Source organism: Scomber japonicus, chromosome 4 (genome assembly GCF_027409825.1).
Source record: "Scomber japonicus isolate fScoJap1 chromosome 4, fScoJap1.pri, whole genome shotgun sequence".
NCBI lineage: Eukaryota > Metazoa > Chordata > Actinopteri > Scombriformes > Scombridae > Scomber > Scomber japonicus.
In genome coordinates this window covers 32,096,257-32,114,448 of record NC_070581.1, presented here as the reverse complement: position 1 = coordinate 32,114,448, position 18,192 = coordinate 32,096,257, and the positions used below count along the sequence as shown (strand labels likewise).

Here is an 18,192-nt window from a genome sequence, read left to right as displayed (position 1 = left end):
TTAAGTTTCAAAAGGTAATACATCAAAAGATTACTTAAATACCATGTAAATATAATAATAGAAATAATATAAACCATGAACTCAATAAATTAACTTTTCCTAGCAGGAGAATGAATTAAGCTATTATATAGGTCAGTATATTAGGTACAGAACTGAGTGAATTCACACTTTCACTTTCATAACTTTCAAACTCTTGTTATTTACAAAATTAAATGTAGACTTTTTAATCACTTGCAGTCAACCTGAAAGTTAAGATTAAATCCAGACAAAAAATTAAACAGACACAACACAAGTTGCAAGTGAATGGTGGATGTGACTCCCTCCGCCTCCAATGTTTTCCCCCGTTGATGCAAATATATTTCGTCACTTCACTCAGTGAGCATATAATCAGGTGCACTGAGAGGGAGGAAGACAACAGCAGCTCTGTGACAGAAGAAAACACCTTGCCAGAGTTTAAACAAGATAATAGAAGGACAGCTCCTGTTGCACTCTGATTTTAAGGCATTCGCTCTGCATTAAAGGATCAGCATGAACTTCACTGCTTATCTGGTGAGTACTGACAAAGATGTGGGAATCTGAGATCTGTATTGAACGCAAAAGCTGTTGACAGTTTGATGGTTGATATGCACTACATGCGCTTTCAAGAATTCCTGATTTCTGTGCTATTATGTTACTGCTTGTAAGTACATGCAGTGTAATAATAATACCTTCCCCTTGCAAAAAGAGGTCAGAGGTCTTGGTCAGGTTTAGAACAAGCAGCCCTGATTTGGCACTGCTGCACACCTTAAAATAACAGTGGAATAACTTTGTCTGAGATTGGTACAGTAAACTCTTAGGAAATGATTTTAATAGTAGTAGTGGTAGGATTTATCTCTGTTGTTATTAATTCATTATTAATTAAGTTTTCAAAAAGCATGCACATAGAAATAAATAGTTGATAAGGCATTCAGTTAAAAGGAAAACTAAACAAAAGAATATTGACAGATAAGGGCAGGCTGAAGTTTTAGGGTATTATACTGAGCGTTTTATATTCTAATCAGCAGCTCTTTCACTTCTAGGTTTAGGCAGTGCCAAAAAGAAACAGAAACAACATTACATACTCAGAGATACCAGTTGTATAAATATTTTATCAAAACATGTATTAATCAAAGCTGTCAAAGCTGTTTTATTAATAGAAACAGCAAGTAAAGTACAATTTTCACAGCAATATTATGCATTCTTTTGGGGAGGCATTTTGATAGTTGACAGTAACAATAGAAATGCAGAGAGAGCACTGATATGCATTCGAATAAGAAGAGTTTGGTTGGCATGATCTGAGGGTATTACCTGTTTGATGCAGGTCATGATTCCTCCTTTTTTATACTGACCATTAGAAGCACTGATGATGTGACTCATGTCTTTGTATATATATTTGTTTTTTCCAGCTGGTACTTGGACTGGGACTGATAGGGACGGTGTCTGGCGGACCAATCTGTCCTACAGACTGTGAATTAGTCACTAAAAAATGTCACCACCCAGGTATCCAGCCCATGTCTTTAAGGTCCCCCCTTAAAGACAGTTCAGTGGCACCTTGGGACGTAACGTAAGTTTCCCTTCTCTTTGCCTGTAAAGAGCGCTAACCCTAACCCAAGACATCTTATTCATATACAAGTTGTATTGTCATACCTTTTTGTAAGTAACGCTACAACTAGTGATGAAAAAGTGAGTAGAAGTTAAAACCTAGCTTTTTTTAAATCATGAAACTGTGGTTGTTCATTCTTGACATTTGGAAACAATAGTTGATGGAGAGAATGTAAGCACAAAGTTTGTTAGCAACAACACGTTCAACCATGTAAGACTGTTTGCTAGAGTTGAAAGTGTCAGTGGTAGAAAGTAGACCTTTGTACTTATATTCTCTCCATCAAACTTTTAAAAACCCTAACCCTAACTCAGGGGATCAACAAATGTATTGTAACTGATCCTGTTGGGACCATGAGTGTCTCTACCAAATTTCATTGCAAGCCATTCAATGTTTATGTAGATTTTTCACTCTGGACAAGGCTAAGAATACAGTAAGAATTGCAGGAAAATTGTTTAAAATTAAACAGAAGTTGAAGTAATTGTTTAATTGGTGTAATTGTGCAGGCAAGAACTGTCATCTTGGACTTTATTTATCACAGAAGAAATTCTATAAGCAATCCAATCTGCACATTTTTACCGCCAACACTCAAAGCTTATATCAACCAGCCCTGGTTTCCACTAATCAGTCACTAATCCATGAAATAAAGCCTGCATTTATTCACGGATATATTTATTTTTTTCTTTCAGGGTTAATAGAACAGAAGACAGAGAGCCCCAACATATCCAGCATGCCACGTGCAAGCCTTGCACTGTGAAGGACATGATCCCCAAGCCCATCTTGGTACGGATATCAGTCTACCGGAGGTTAGGCCACAGCACCAACACTGACTGGTGCAAGTGTCCCTATGATCTGGCTGTGGGATGTACATGTGTACATGAACAGCGAGGATGACCGGCAGACATTAGGGAAAGTTCTAGTCCTAATGTAATAATAATTGTAGTTGCAATGGTTGTATTAGTAGCAAAATTAGTAGTCAAAAAGACATAGTGAAATATTATAAGCCTGACAATCAGATTAATGTCTGAGGAGAACAGGTATGGGGGATGACTGAAACTGACTACCTAATTTATTTATTTATTTATTACATTTAAATACAGCACAGACAGATAATATCTCTATCCTTTATGACAGGATAATAATAATTTAACTGTAGAAGCAGTCATAACTGTAGTGGTACATGTGTATGTCAATGACATGAATTGAACGTTTACCATGTTTTTTACATGTGATGAAATGTCATATTTTGCTGTGTTTTAATCAGCGTCATCATTTCAGAATATGTTTTCTTGGAAAAAACAACCCAGATGCTTTGTTAAAATATTTTATTATAAGATGTGATATGCAGCAGATGTATATTACATGATTACTACATGTATCATGTGAAATGTAATAACAATGACTTACAATCAGAACTTTAGAATATTTGTGTTTAATACAAATGTGAACAAAAATATTTGCATTATGTGCATTGTATATTTTCCTTGCTTGAGTTTACATTACCCTTATTAAATTGTATTGAAAGTTTAACTGAGTGTCTGTACTTTTTGTATCGATGACCATTTAAACTACCTGTGCACAGTATATGGACACACCTGTCCTCCCTTAGATCCAATGAAGAGAAATCACAATGCTACAGCATACCATTATATATATATATATATATATTTTTTTTTTAAAGATTTTGTTGGCATAGACGCCTTTATTAATCAGTAGATCAACAGGAAACATGGGAGAGAGAGGGGGGCGACATGCAGCAAAGGACCTCCGATCGGGATTCGAACCGGGGTCGGCTGCGTATATGGCATGCGCTCTAACCACTCGACCACCTGCGCGCCAGCATACCATTATATTTAAAACAATAGTTTTAGTGTGCTTCTAGCTAGGCAGAAACAATTTGGGGCAGGCCCTTTCGTGTTTCAACATGACAATACTGCCATGCACAAAGACAGATTCTTGAAGAAAATGTTTACACTATTGTTTTTTCACAAATGTTTTTTCACTGTGGAGTTTGGTCAGCCTCCTCTTTGAAAAAGGGATCATTGAATAGCCAATATAAACAGGAGGAATGCCTCTTTTTAGTATTCACATGGACACCTGACTGTTGTTTTAAAGTTGCCTTATGTAGAATTTAGTAGGCAAAATCCAACTTCTGTACTTGCTTTGTATCTAAACTCTGTCACTATATGCTTTAACATTAATTTGTTTAATACTAATTTAGCAGTGTTGTCTGTATTCACTACGGAAGAGGATTAGGGCCACTGTGGGGAAAAAAGTGAGTTCCGACTTTTTTTCAGAACTCTGACTTTCTGAGAAGAAAGTCGGAACTCACTTTTTTTCCCACAGTGGCCCTAATCCTCTTCCGTAATACAACACTGTTGTTATTTATAAAATTAAATGTAAACATTTTAATCACTTGCAGACAACTTGGAAGTTCAGATAAAATCCAGTCAAAACACAAAAAAAAATAAACAGACAAAACAGAAGTTGCAAGTCAATGGTTACAATAAACTCGTAGCATGTGACTCCCTCCTCCTCCTATGTTTACCCCCGCTGATGTGAATATATTTCGTCACTCAGTGAGCATATAATCAGGTGCACTGAGAGGGAGGAAGACAACAGCAGCTCTGTGACAGAAGAAAAGACCTTGCCAGAGTTTAAACAAGATAATAGAAGGACAGCTCCTTTTTCACTCTGATTTTAAGGCATTTGTTCTGCATTAAAGGATCAGCATGAACTTCACTGCTTATCTGGTGAGTACTGACAAAGATGTGGGAATCTGAGATCTGTATTGAACGCAAAAGCTGTTGACAGTTGTTGACAGATAGTTGATACGCACTACATGCGCTTTCAAGAATTCCTGATTTCTGTGCTATTATGTTACTGCTTGTAAGTACATGCAGTGTAATAATAATACCTTCGCCTTGCAAAAGAGGTCAGAGGTCTTGGTCAGGTTTAGAACAAGCAGCCCTGATTTGGCACTGCTGCACACCTTAAAATAACAGTGGAATAACTTTGTCTGAGATTGGTACAGTAAACTCTTAATAGTAATACCTTAATAGTAGTAGTGGTAGGATTTATCTCTGTTGTTATTAATTCATTATTAATTATGTTTTCAAAAAGCATGCACATAGAAATATGAAGAGTTTGGTTGGCATGATCTGAGGGTATTACCTGTTTGATGCAGGTGATGATTCCTCCTTTTTATACTGACCATTAGAAGCACTGATGATGTGACTCATGTCTTTGTATATATATTTGTTTTTCCAGCTGGTACTTGGACTGGGACTGATAGGGACGGTGTCTGGCGGACCAAGTTGTCCTACAGACTATGTATTAGCCACTAATACATGTCACCACCCAGGTATCCAGCCCATGTGGGACCTTCAAGACATTTCATTGGCACCATGGGACCTAATATAAGTTTTATAGTGAAACTCAATGTACTACAGTTATAAAGAAAAATGTATTTAAGAGTCAAGATGAAAAAGCTATGTGAGTAGCAGAAGTTTGTGGTCCGTGCTGAAGGATACAGGGAACCAGTGCAATGAAAACAGCGTCGGTGTTGTTCATGTTTTGGTGTTATCCATTGGGATCATGACACCACTGTTCTCAATGTACTGGAGCTTCTGGATGCTTCTGCCTGTGATCCCAAGTGAGGAGTAGTCCAGCATTTCCAGTCCATGAGGTAAAGGCATGGACACGTTTTTCTACATCTGAAAAGATAAGAGAGGAGCAGAGTTTAGACATGCTTTTGAGATGGTAGGAAAAGATCTTGTATAGATGTCTTACTGTATGTTGATATCAAAAGTCAGCAGAGGGTCAAACCTGACAATCAGATTAATGTCTGAGGAGAAAAGGTATGGGGGATGACTGAAACTGACTACCTAATTTATTTATTTATTACATTTAAATACAGTACAGATGGATGATATCTCTATCCTTTATCCCTGTAGAAGCATTCATAACTGTAGTGGTACGTGTGTGTCAACGACAAGAATTGAATGTTTTCTAGGAAAAAACAACCCAGATGCTTTGTTAAAATATTTTATTATAAGATGTGATATGCAGCAGATGTATATTACATGATTACTTCATGTATCATGTGAAATGCAATAACAATGACTTACAATCAGAATTTTAGAATATTTGTGTTTAATACAAATGTGGAGGAACATAAACGGGAGCAGGAACATAAAGCGTGAACAGGGCAGTAACATGTGTTTAACCACTAGGTGGTGACAAAAACGACCAGAAACTAATATTTTTCCTTCCGGGTCAGAAGTTCTTCCTTTCCTGTCGGCCATTTCTCGCATACGGTGGGTATCTGCCGAGCTCTCCGCTTAAAAACGTAAAAAATACCTTGTTTTGTGGTGTAAAACCGTACTTTCTTTTACATTTATGAGCGCTAACATGATTATTTAGCCGTGTGTGGTGATTAAGTGGTGTTAATCACCCGGAATTAAGTGTCAGTAGTAATTGAGTTCATGCAGCAGCTGCACATGGTCGGGATGTACATGCTATTGAGCTAACAGGCTAACACAGTTTATCTACTGGTTTATATTTACACTGGTTTTAATGTTTATATCGTGATTATTTTTTATTGCCGCCCGGCTTGTTTTTCATTAGAAATACGCGGCTGTAAAAAACGTCCCACAGCTTTTAAAAATGCGCCGGTGTTACGGGTTAAATAGTGACCGTGTTATCTGGTGGCTAACCCTTAAAAAGCCTTTATAGCCTACTTTTATCATTTATCTGTGTTTCATATCTAAGTTACACTAACCATTTATGTAAGTTAAATTGTGTTCAGAAAACATATTCATCTCTCCTAATGTGTCTGTGTAATATATGAGAGTCACCAGATAACACGGTCACCAATTAAACCGAAACACCGGCATTTTTTAACGTCTTTTTTAACGCATCTAAGCTTCTTATAACTTTGGTTTTTCTTTGTTTTTTTAGACTTGTAGGCGACCTGTACAACCTGCCAAAATGCAGAACGACTCTGGTGAATTTGTGGACCTCTACGTCCCCCGTAAATGGTAAGAAACCCTTCATACTGACTATAAAGAGGGAAAATACATCTATTGCTGCTATTACTAGGCCTATTACTCTAAAGCCTGTGTGGATGATTTGGAGGTGTTATTTAGTTTAGTGATGCTCTTTTGAGTGAGTCACATCATTTGGCTCAGTTCAGCTCTTCATTAATTATTACTACTTGTGATTTTTATAATTCAGCCAAACGTATAGTTAACTAAGACTAACACTAGCATTGAAGAAATAATTTAGATAACTGAAATAAAAACCACAATGAACTCAAATTAAACTGAATTGCAGATAAAATCAGATCAGTTTTATTTTTCTTTTAATTTTCTCCATTTTTACTGTATTATGTTCAGTTGACTTGTTGAGATAAGGGGCTAGTACCAGCATTATTTCATCCTTTACAGCTTCTACCAATCAAAGGCATTCCTCCTAATACCTGAAACACTTAAACTAAGACTAAAACTATATTAAAAATGAAGCTAAAACTACTTAATCACCTGTTAAACAAACTAAACTGAAATAAGAAAGCAAACAGAAAAACTGGTGAAAAATAAAAAAACTATAATACCCCTGGTGTGCAGGTATAAATGAATTTAACTAATGATTTTAAAGAAAATGATTATTATTATTAACTATTATTGGGTTTTATTTTTATTTCTCAAATTGCATGTTTTTATGTTTATTTCCAATTCATAATAAAAGTCAATATTAAAGAGGAAGTTGTCATAGTGGGATGGTTAGGGGAGAGTCATTATTAGCTATCAGTGTCTTTGGGTTTAAATGACATCATCATCATCCAATAGGCATCTAGGAATTGAGCTAAACTAAATTAAATATATAGACAGATGAAGATATTTTCTATTTATTTTTTTTATTATTTCCAATTTTTACTGTTAAATTTGTGTTTTATATAAAGCACATTGAGTTGTCATTGTGTGTGAAATCCTCTATATAAATAAAACTGCAGCTCATATTGCTTGACTTTGAGCAAGTCCGTACAAATAGTCATACTTTCTATCTGTGCGTGCAAAAAGGATTGATTGCAGGCATCGTTTTAATCCTACTTGGCATGGCTTTATTTTGGCTGATACCTTCAGGCCCTAGCACTGTATCAGCCTCAAACCTCAGTTACAGATGTTAAGAACTGTAATTAATCTGTTTCGGTCTGGTGAGCTTATCCAAACATGTTTTTGTGCCTTTTTATATTCAGTTATTTAAGATAATGTTGAGCAACAGTTTTTAATAATGTTTCTAACTCTAATATATTTGTTGACTTCTACTTCCTGTTTGTAGTTTATTAACTCTAATGTATTTGTTCTCTTCTACTTCCTGTTTGTAGTTTATTAACTGTAATGTATTTGTTGACTTCTACTTCCTGTTTGTAGTTTATTAACTCTAATGTATTTGTTCTCTTCTACTTCCTGTTTGTAGTTTATTAACTCTAATGTATTTGTTGACTTCTACTTCCTGTTTGTAGTTTATTAACTCTGTATTTGTTCTCTCAGCTCTGCCAGCAACAGAATCATCGGAGCCAAGGACCATGCCTCCATCCAGATCAACATTGCTGAGGTAAAAATTTCTTTCCTCCTTTCTTTCTTTCCTCTTTCTTCTTTTATTTTCTTTACATTCAGACAGCTGAAGCTTCAGATCAACTTTTAAACAGGACTGTGGATTTAGTCCTTTGTAAACATTATGAAGTGACTTCTAATCACAGTATGAACAGGAGGAATCATTAGGCAAGGCAGTTTTATTTATATAGCGCATTTCATACACAATGGCTCAACTCAATGTGCTTTACATAAAACAGAAAAACAATTGACCACACACACGAAGAATAAAAACAAAGTACAGAAAAATAGGAAGAGAGAAATAAAATGCTAGAATAGAGCATTAAATAAGATTAAAGCATAACATTATAAATTAGCTTTAAAATCATTAAAAGGACATAGAGTGCAAATGAAAGATTAAAATGTAAAGTGCTTTTAAAAGAGCTCAATCATAAGCAACACAGGAGAAGAGAAATGTTTTTAACCTGGATTTAAAAATGTTCACAATTCAGCTGGTAGTTTGTTCCAGTTGTGTAAAAGTTGCTTCATCATGTTTAGTTTGAACTCTGGGCTCAACTATCTGACCTGAGTCAGTAGATCTCAGAGCTCTACTGGGTTTAAATTCTACTAACATGTCATTCATGTATTCTGGACTAAAACCATTCAGAGATTTGAAGACCAGTAGCAGAACTTTAAACTTCCTGTTGTCCTCGAGTCAAGGAAGGAAGGATAGAAGGGAGGAAGAAGGAAGGAAAGGAGGATAGAAGGGAGGAAGAAGGAATGAAAGGAGGGATGAAAGAAGTAAGGGAGGAAAAAGGAAAGAAGGAAGGACAGAAACAAGGAAGAAAGGGGGATGGAGGGAGGAAAGAGAGAAGAAGGGAGGGAGGAAAGACAGACGGGGTCAATTTGACCCGGGAGGAGGACAGGAAGGTTCAAATCTATTCTGTAGCTGACTGGGAGCCAGTGTAAAGACTTTAGAACTGACTGGGAGCCAGTGTAAAGACTTTAGAGCTGACTGGGAGCCAGTGTAAAGACTTTAGAGCTGACTGGGAGCCAGTGTAAAGACTTGAGAACTGACTGGGAGCCAGTGTAAAGACTTTAGAGCTGACTGGGAGCCAGTGTAAAGACTTTAGAGCTGACTGGGAGCCAGTGTAAAGACTTTAGAGCTGACTGGGAGCCAGTGTAAAGACTTGAGAACTGACTGGGAGCCAGTGTAAAGACTTGAGAACTGACTGGGAGCCAGTGTAAAGACTTTAGAAGTGACTGGGAGCCAGTGTAAAGACTTTAGAACTGACTGGGAGCCAGTGTAAAGACTTTAGAACTGACTGGGAGCCAGTGTAAAGACTTTAGAACTGACTGGGAGCCAGTGTAAAGACTTGAGAGCTGACTGGGAGCCAGTGTAAAGACTTAAGAACTGACTGGGAGCCAGTGTAAAGACTTTAGAAGTGACTGTGAGCCAGTGTAAAGACTTGAGAGCTGACTGGGAGCCAGTGTAAAGACTTTAGAAGTGACTGGGAGCCAGTGTAAAGACTTGAGAACTGACTGGGAGCCAGTGTAAAGACTTAAGAACTGACTGGGAGCCAGTGTAAAGACTTTAGAGCTGACTGGGAACCAGTGTAAAGACTTGAGAACTGGAGTAATGTGCTCTGATCTCTTTGTTCTGGTTCAAACTCGAGCTGCAGCGTTCTGAATGAGCTGCAGCTGTTTAATGCTTTTTTGTGGGAGTCCAGTCAGAAGACCGTTACAGTAGTCGAGTCTACTTGAGATGAAAGCATGAATCAACTTCTCCTGGTCTGTTTGAGACATAAAACCCTTCACTCTGGACTCTGGATATGTTCTTAAGCTGATAGAAGGCTGTTTTGGTGACTGATTTGATGTGACTGCTGAAAGTCAGATCTGAGTCTATCAGCACGCCAAGGTTTCGGACTTGGTCCCTAGTTTTTAGAGAGATGTTTACTGACAGCAATCCTCTTCTCTTTATTGCCAAAAACAATGAGCTACAGCAACAACACGCTCATCTATTGACGGGACTTTTTAAAAAAAAACGTCATTAAATTGATTAGTCTTACAGTATCTAGGAGACAGATCTTCTATCTAATGTGTGTGTGTTTTATTTATAGCTGTAAAACAAACAGTAGACTCAGTGTTTAAAAAAAAAAGAAAAAAAATTTGCGTTGTCAACCGCAGGAGGAAACCGGAGCGCCGTGAGTCAGGCTGAATCACGGAGGGGAAAACTGATATTGTAACACAATATTAAGACGAGCGTGTCGAGTTATGAAGCAGAAATATGACTGTAAGAGTTCAGTCAGCAGAAACTATGAACCATTACGTCATTATATTAGCTGCTGTCTTACTGTTCAACTGTAACTTTATTTATAAAGCACTTTAAAACAACCACAGCTGAAACAGAGTGATGTACATAAATAGATAAAACAACACAGGAAGATAAAAACAATTAACAGGAAATAAATACTAAACCAAACAAACCATAAAACAGTAAAACAGGAGCAGAGTCTCATGCTGGGTTGAAAGCCAAGGAATAAAAATGAGTTTTAAAAATGGACAGTGAGGCAAGGCAAGGCAGTTTTATTTATATAGAGCATTTCATACACAATGGCTCAACTCAATGTGCTTTACATAAAACAGAAATAAATGTAATTTGAGAACTTAAAAAAGTTTTTACTTCCTTCCTTCCTTCCCTCCTTTCCATCCATCCTCCCTCCCTTCCTTCCTTCCTCCCTTCCTTCCAATGTGATTATGGTTACACCAGTTAGATATTTTTGCTGTAGTTGTCTAATATATTCTCCTTCATTCCTTTCCTTCCTCCCTCCCTCCCTTCCTTCCTCCCTCCTGTCCTTCCTTCCTACCTTCCTCCCCCCCTTCCTTTCTTCCTACCTTCCTTCTTTCTTCATTCATTCCTTCCTTCTTCCCTCCTTTCCTTCTTTCCTCCCTACCTCCCTCCCTTCCTTTCTTCCTCCCTCCCTCCCTCCCTTCCTCACACACACACACACACACACACACAAGTAATAAAAACAAAGTACAGAAAAATAGAAAGACAAAAATAAAATGATTGCAGCATAAAATAATAAATTAGCTTTAAAATCATTAAAAGGACATAGAGTGCAAATTACAGATTAAAATGTTAAAGTGCTTTAACCTTCCTGTTGTCCTCGAGTCAAGGAAGGAAGGAAGGAAGGGAAGGAGGGGAAGAAGGAAGGAAGGGAAGGAGGGGAAGAAGGAAGGAAGGAGGGGAAGAAGGAAGGAAGGAAGGGAAGAAGGAAGGAAGGAAGGGAAGGAGGGGAAGAAGGAAGGAAAGGAGGGAGGAAGGAAGGAAGGAAGGAAAGGAAGGAGGGAGGGAGGAAGGAAGGAAAGGAGGGGAAGAAGGAAGGAAGGAAGGAAGGGAAGGAGGGGAAGAAGGAAGGAAAGGAGGGAGGGAGGAGGGAGGGAGGAAGGAAGGAAAGGAAGGAGGAAGGAAGGAAGGAAGGAAAGGAGGGAGGGAGGAAGGAAGGAAAGGAGGGAGGGAGAAAGGAAGGTAGAAGAGAGAAGGAAGGAAGGGTAGGGAGGAAAGCAGGAAGGGGAGGGAGGAAGGTAGGTAGAAGAGAGAAGGAGGAAAGAAGGAAGGAAGGACAGAAGGAACAGTCAAAACAGACAGGGTCAATTTGACAGGAAGGTTAAAAGAGCTCAATCATAAGCACAGGAAGAAGAGAAATGTTTTTAACCTGGATTTAAAAGTGTTCACAGTTGGGGCTGATTTCAGTTCTGCTGGTAGTTTCGTTCCAGTGAGGAAGCTTGTCTAATATTTAAAGGAAGCTCGTTCCATAGTTTAGGAGCAGCAGAAGAAGAAGCTGTAGTTGTAGTAGTTTAGAGGTTGTATTTGTTTTACAGGAAGTCATTGATTTTCATTTCTTATGCAACAAAGATCAGAACATCAGAAACTTGCATCATGTCTAAGTACTTTATTACTTTTTAATACATTAAAGCTGCAGCTAACTACTATCTTCATTACTATGTTAGTTGATACATTGAAATGTTTATATTATGTCCTGATACATACGTGTGTGTGTGTGTGTGTGACTGTGTGTGTGTGTGTGACTGTGTGTGTGTGTGACTGTGTGTGTGTGTGACTGTGTGTGTGTGTGTGTGACTGTGTGTGTGTGTGACTGTGTGTGTGTGTGACTGTGTGTGTGTGTGTGACTGTGTGTGTGTGTGACTGTGTGTGTGTGGGACACTGTGTGTGTGTGTGGGACACTGTGTGTGTGTGTGGGACACTGTGTGTGTGTGTGGGACACTGTGTGTGTGTGTGGGACACTGTGTGTGTGTGTGTGACTCTGTGTGTGTGTGTGTGTGTGTGTGTGTGTGTGTGTGTGCGCGTGGGACTGTGTGTGTGTGTGTGTGTGACTGTGTGTGTGTGGGACTCTGTGTGTGTGTGTGTGGGACTCTGTGTGTGTGTGTGGGACTCTGTGTGTGTGTGTCTCTCTCTGTGTGTGTCTCTCTGTGTGTGTCTCTCTGTCTGTGTGACTCTGTGTGTGTGACTCTGTGTGTGTGTGTGTGACTGTGTGTGTGTGTGTGTGACTCTCTCTCTGTGTGTGTGTGTGTGTGTGTGTGTGTGTGTGTGTGTGACTCTGCTCAGCTAAGGAGAATGAGTCGCCTGGCAACAACAGTCTGCATGGCTTTAGAGGTCATAGGATGCAAGGGGGTCGTTAACGTAACTTTAACTAAAATGTAAAGTTCACTGTGATGGTTTACAGGGTTTCTGCAAGTTTCAACAGTCTATAAATAGATTTTTTTGTATCATTTGGGAATGAACAGAAACAAATGGATGCCTTTTTAAAAAAGAGATTTGAAAAGAACCTTTAATCTGTTCTGCAGGTTGACAAGGTGACCGGACGCTTCAACGGTCAGTTCAAGACCTACGCCATCTGTGGAGCCATCCGCAGAATGGTAAGTTCCTTTTTTATTTGCTGTCACTTGAACACAACACTGGACTTTTATGGACTCAGATATTAACAGTCTTGTAGTTGAGGATTATTCTCACATGAAGAGTCCTAATTTTTTCTTTTTTTTTTTTTAAACTAAGTTTTTATTTAGGTTTCATTCAAAATCATGTACAGAATCATATTCATCATATCTGCTGTTTCATACACAAGGTAACAGTTATGGTACAACAAAAGACACGGAGAGACTATGATGACCAAAAAATATATAAAATAGAAGAAATAGAATTATATCAGTATACCCATAGCAGGGCTCCACCTTTTTGTGAATATATGTGTGTGACACCAAATATGGTTTATCATCAAATCCTTTTTAATTTCATTCTTTAACCACGAAGATGAACTTTCACATTTGTGGGATTTTTCCATTTTTAGTTTTATCCCACAAATGTTCCCATCAGTCCTCATCACATCTACTCTCATCTATCAGTAGCTCGTACTCCCAAGTATATTCAGTTTAGTTTTAGTTGGTTTTACATTGTTCATTGTAGTTTTTATTTTATTTTCAGTTAGCTAAATAATGTTTTCATTGCTAGTTTTAGTTTTGGTGAACTCTAATAACCCTGATCTGAACCCTTGTCTCTCCTGCAGGGTGAGTCTGATGACTCCATCCTGAGGCTGGCCAGGGACGACACCGTTGTTGCAAAGTAAGAACCTGCTGTCAAGTTTTATCATTAGAGTTACACCAGGTGTGTGTGTGTGTGTGTGTGTGTGTGACTCTGTGTGTGTGTGACTCTGTGTGTCACTCTGTGTGTGTGTGTGACTCTGTGTGTGACTCTGTGTGTGACTCTGTGTGTGACTCTGTGTGTGTCTCTGTGTGTGACTCTGTGTGTGTGTGTGTCTCTGTGTGTGTCTCTGTGTGTGTGTGTCTCTGTGTGTGTGTGTCTCTGTGTGTCTCTGTGTGTGTGTGTGTCTGTGTGTGTGTGTCTCTGTGTGTCTCTGTGTGTCTGTGTGTGTCTCTGTGTGTGTGTGTGTCTCTCTGTGTGTGTGTCTCTCTGTGTGTGTGTCTCTCTGTGTGTGTGTGTCTCTCTGTGTGTGTGTCTCTCTGTGTGTGTGTCTCTGTGTGTGTGTGTCTCTGTGTGTGTGTGTCTCTGTGTGTGAGAGAGAGAAATATTACATGTGTAAAGAGGCATGAGTAAGGACAATAAAGTCTGACGTAGTTTGCATTAGCAGATTTTAGCAGTTTTGTTTCTTAGATTATTTTTTAACTGATTTTAAAGCCAGGAAAGCATCACCGCATTTCTACCATTTCTACTTTATTGAAAGTTTGGACAGACAAACTCAACTTCTCATGAAAGCCATGACGGGTATAAGCTCTGAATTTCATTTCTATCTGCTACAGAGCCGCCTGAGAAATCAATTATTTAGTAGGCGTTGACACTTCTGTTGAATTTCCAGAAAAACTTCAGGTTTTAGGTGGTTATTTTAACATCGTCCTTAGGTTTTACAGGCATTTTTTCGAGGCGTTTTAGGCCGAAATGGGTTAATGGGCTTGTTTGGAGTTGCAACATTTAATCAATTCATTTTATAAGTCGATAAAAAGAAATTAATCACCAAGTATTTTTTGATAAAAGGGAAAAAAATGCTGAAATCTTCTAGTTCTAGCTTCTGAAATGTGAATATTTTCTGGTTCCTTTTAGTCTTTTATTACAGAAAATGTTCCTTTGGCTTTGAGATGCTACATTTCTTGCCCATAAAAAGTGATTTATTAATCAATAATGGAAATAATGAATAGCTGCAGCCTTAAACCTGACTGCAGGGTGAATAATATGAAGTCAGAACCTGCTTTCAAGTTTTATCATAGCATTAGAGTTATGTAGATATGTGTGTGAAAATATTAAATAGACTTTTTAATGGAGCTGCAACAATTAATCAATTAATCTTATGAGAAATTAATCACCAATTTTTTTGATTAAAGGGAAAAAATGTAAAAATCTTCTAGTTCTAGCTTCTGAAATGTGAATATTTTCTGGTTCCTTTTAGTCTATTATCACAGAAAATGTTCCTTGATGCAACATTATCACAATTTTCTGACAATCTCTTGACCATAAAAACTGATTTATTAATCAATAATGGAAATAATGAATAGCTGCAGCCTTAGACCTGACTGCAGGGTGAATAATATGAAGTCAGAACCTGCTTTCAAGTTTTATCATAGCATTAGAGTTACGTAGATATGTGTGTGAAAATATTACATATATATAAAGATGCATGAGTAAGGGCAATAAAGTCTGATGTAATTTGCATTAAATAGACTTTTTAATGGAGCTGCAACAATTAATCATTTAATCTTATGAGAAATGAATCACCTTTTTTTGATGAAAGGGGAAAAAAATGCAAAAATCTTCTAGTTCTAGCTTCTGAAATGTGAATATTAGTTGTGTTTTTTTTTAGTCTTTTATTACAGAATATCTTTGGTTTGTTAGTCAGGATAAAATATTTTACCTTTTGGCTTTGAGATGCAACATTTTCACAATTTACTGACAATTTCTTGCCCATAAAACTGATTTATTAATCAATAATGGGGAATAATCTGTAGCTGCAGCCTTAAACCTGACTGCAGGGTGAATAATTTGGAGTCTAGGACACACACTCACACACACACACACTCACACACACACACAGAACAGGTGCTTTTTCAGATGAGTCAGCAGTTTGCATACTCGAGCTAGCAGGGATGATTTATTACTGACTCAACGTAAACTAAGGGAGAGTACTACTACTGCTACGCGGAGGCGGTTTATAGAAGCTTAGAGCTCCCCCTAGTGGCTGAGAGTGGAACTTGCTCTCCAGTAAATTAATGATGCCTTCCTGCTAGACCACACAGCTCAACTCTTGATTGACCTCCTGAGACCTGAGCTTCTGTTTGATATGCATTTTGAATTTCTGCTAGATATTTGGGATTAGTAGGACCGGATAAGAGCAAAAACTTAAACATCGTCTTTGAACAGGAGGTTCTGTGTTCGGGGTTACATGTACACCTTCCCAACGCCATCACACAAGTACTTTCTGATTAGCAGTGTCTTAGCTTCTGTTGCAAAAATTAGCATCAAACAACATCAAAAAAAAATCTGCAATCAGGTCCAGATCAGCTTTCCTACACTGTTCCAGTTTTGCCACTGTTGGATCAGTGGTGAAATCCCCCCAATTCAAACTCCATATTGCACCCCCCCCCCCCCCCCCCACAAAAGAAAAGGCTGCCAGCCAGACACGCAGAAACCAAAAAGACAAATAGCCTACCTTAGGGCCCTATAAAATTTTATTTTTCCCGTTGTTCTTTTGCTCTTATTTTACTAACAAAAACAGTGTTTTTAATGTAAATGACTAAAATGTACACACACTTAAATTTATTGAGGTGACAAGCAACACATTTCCTCAATACCGTATCGTACAGTAATAGTGTTGAGTTTCAAAGTTTGTTCGCAGATGAAGACCATGGTCAGCCGCTTCGCCATGCTTACATTGTTTAGAAGTAGGGTGGGCTCAGTGTGGAGGAGGGGGGGGTGGGCTTGTTGTGCCACCCAGATTTGCTTCCCTCCCTGCAGTTTTCTCCAGACATATAAGTTCCTCTTCCACAGTAATGTTAGATATATATTTTTATTTAGGGAAGATGTTTTATTAATTTAGATCTGCTGTATATCAATCTACAACTGGGACAAGATCACTAAGCTTTTTGTTCTCTTTTTCTTTCTTTCACAGGAACTTCTGAGTGTGACGTTGGATCTGTGGAAACTTTGTACAAATAAAATGAGGAGAAAAAAAAACATATTGCCATTTTTTGTGATTTTTTTTCTTTTTTCAATAACTTCTGAACAACATAAAAAGATTTAAATGTTGTAAATCTTGTAGTCAATGTGTCAAATATTTCACTTTTAATATCTTTAAGGCTTTAAGGCAATATTTAAGATTTAATCAACCTGAATGTGAGTGAAGCCAGGCAGACACCTATAGCTGCGTTTCCACTGCAGGGGTTCCTGGTAAGAGGAGGGGGGGGGGGGGGTAGGAACTTCTACAGGGACTGTCCTCTCACTCGACCCTCTCAGTGGCCGTGTCTCCACTGCAGAGTAGGACCCCTCGGTGACGTCATGAGTTTCCATCGCCACGTAATCGTTGTGTGATTATAAACCCCCTCTGAATCTCTTCGGTGCTGTAGACAGCAGTCAATGCCTGCACCTCATCGTCGGCCCATCTGTCGTACATCATCTTGCTGTTTACGGCGATGTCTGCGAGGCTAATGCTCCCCTTCTGCTTTCTGATGGCGTCATAGCTGCTCTAGGTTTAGCCAATCAGCGCTGGGTTAACCTCAAGCCCCAAACAGGAGCTTTTCAGGGCCGAACAGAGTATCTACGCTGGAGTAGGTACTCTAGGGCCGTTTCCACCGCAGGAACTTCGGGGTAATTTTACGGGGCCGTGGCAGTTGGTTCGTGTCTCCACCGCAGGAACCGCCTCCAAAGGACAGGGTTCCTGAACTTCTACAGGGGCTAAGCGAGTCCCTGCCTCGGAGTAGGTACTCAAAACGGCCTCGAAAAACTCTTGGGTGCTGATTGGAACTTCCTCTCACTCGGCCCTCTCAGTGGAGACACAGCGGTTGACAGGGCCGAGTGAGAGGAAGGTTCCTGTAAAGTTCCTGTCCCTCAAATAGTTCCAGGAACTTCTTCAGTGGAAACGGCCCTTCTGTTGGCCCCTGTAAAGGTTCCTGTAAATGGCGCTGTAGGGGAGGTTCCTGCAGTGGAGATACTCACCAACAAGGCTGGCCCCGTAAAATTACCCTGAAGTTCCTGCAGTGGAAACGCGCCTATTGGCTCGATGTTTGATCCCATTGGTCACCATGAGTTTGTTTTTAGGATCAGCTTCCAAACAGAGAGTAGTTCCCTGAAGGATGAGTTTCCTTTAGTCCTTCCTCAGACCGCTGTACCTAAAACATGTACTGCTTTTAACATCAACTATTAATCTTCTCTGGTTTGTGGAGTTTCGGTCATGAGAACAA

At 38.8% G+C, this 18,192-nt stretch overlaps 1 protein-coding gene across 1 annotated transcript; it reads left to right on the top strand.

The window, feature by feature from the left end:
* The first annotated feature begins 5,906 nt into the window (after positions 1-5,906).
* On the top strand, positions 5,907-17,015 carry rps21 (ribosomal protein S21). Its single transcript, XM_053316916.1, has 6 exons — positions 5,907-5,937; positions 6,581-6,660; positions 8,170-8,233; positions 13,081-13,152; positions 13,797-13,852; positions 16,905-17,015. Exons 2-6 carry the CDS (start codon positions 6,611-6,613, stop codon positions 16,912-16,914), a joined length of 252 nt encoding a protein of 83 aa, XP_053172891.1. The 5' UTR covers positions 5,907-5,937; positions 6,581-6,610; the 3' UTR covers positions 16,915-17,015.
* Positions 17,016-18,192: the final 1,177 nt, after the last annotated feature.

What these genes read in the sequence shown, in the direction of transcription:
- rps21 (XM_053316916.1), top strand. Translation starts at nt 6,611, where the DNA reads ATGCAGAACGACTCTGGTGAATTTGTGGACCTCTACGTCCCCCGTAAA. An exon ending in CTCTACGTCCCCCGTAAATG is followed by an intron (nt 6,661 to 8,169) that starts GTAAGAAACCCT and finishes TTGTTCTCTCAG; the next exon opens with CTCTGCCAGCAACAGAATCA. An exon ending in TCCAGATCAACATTGCTGAG is followed by an intron (nt 8,234 to 13,080) that starts GTAAAAATTTCT and finishes TCTGTTCTGCAG; the next exon opens with GTTGACAAGGTGACCGGACG.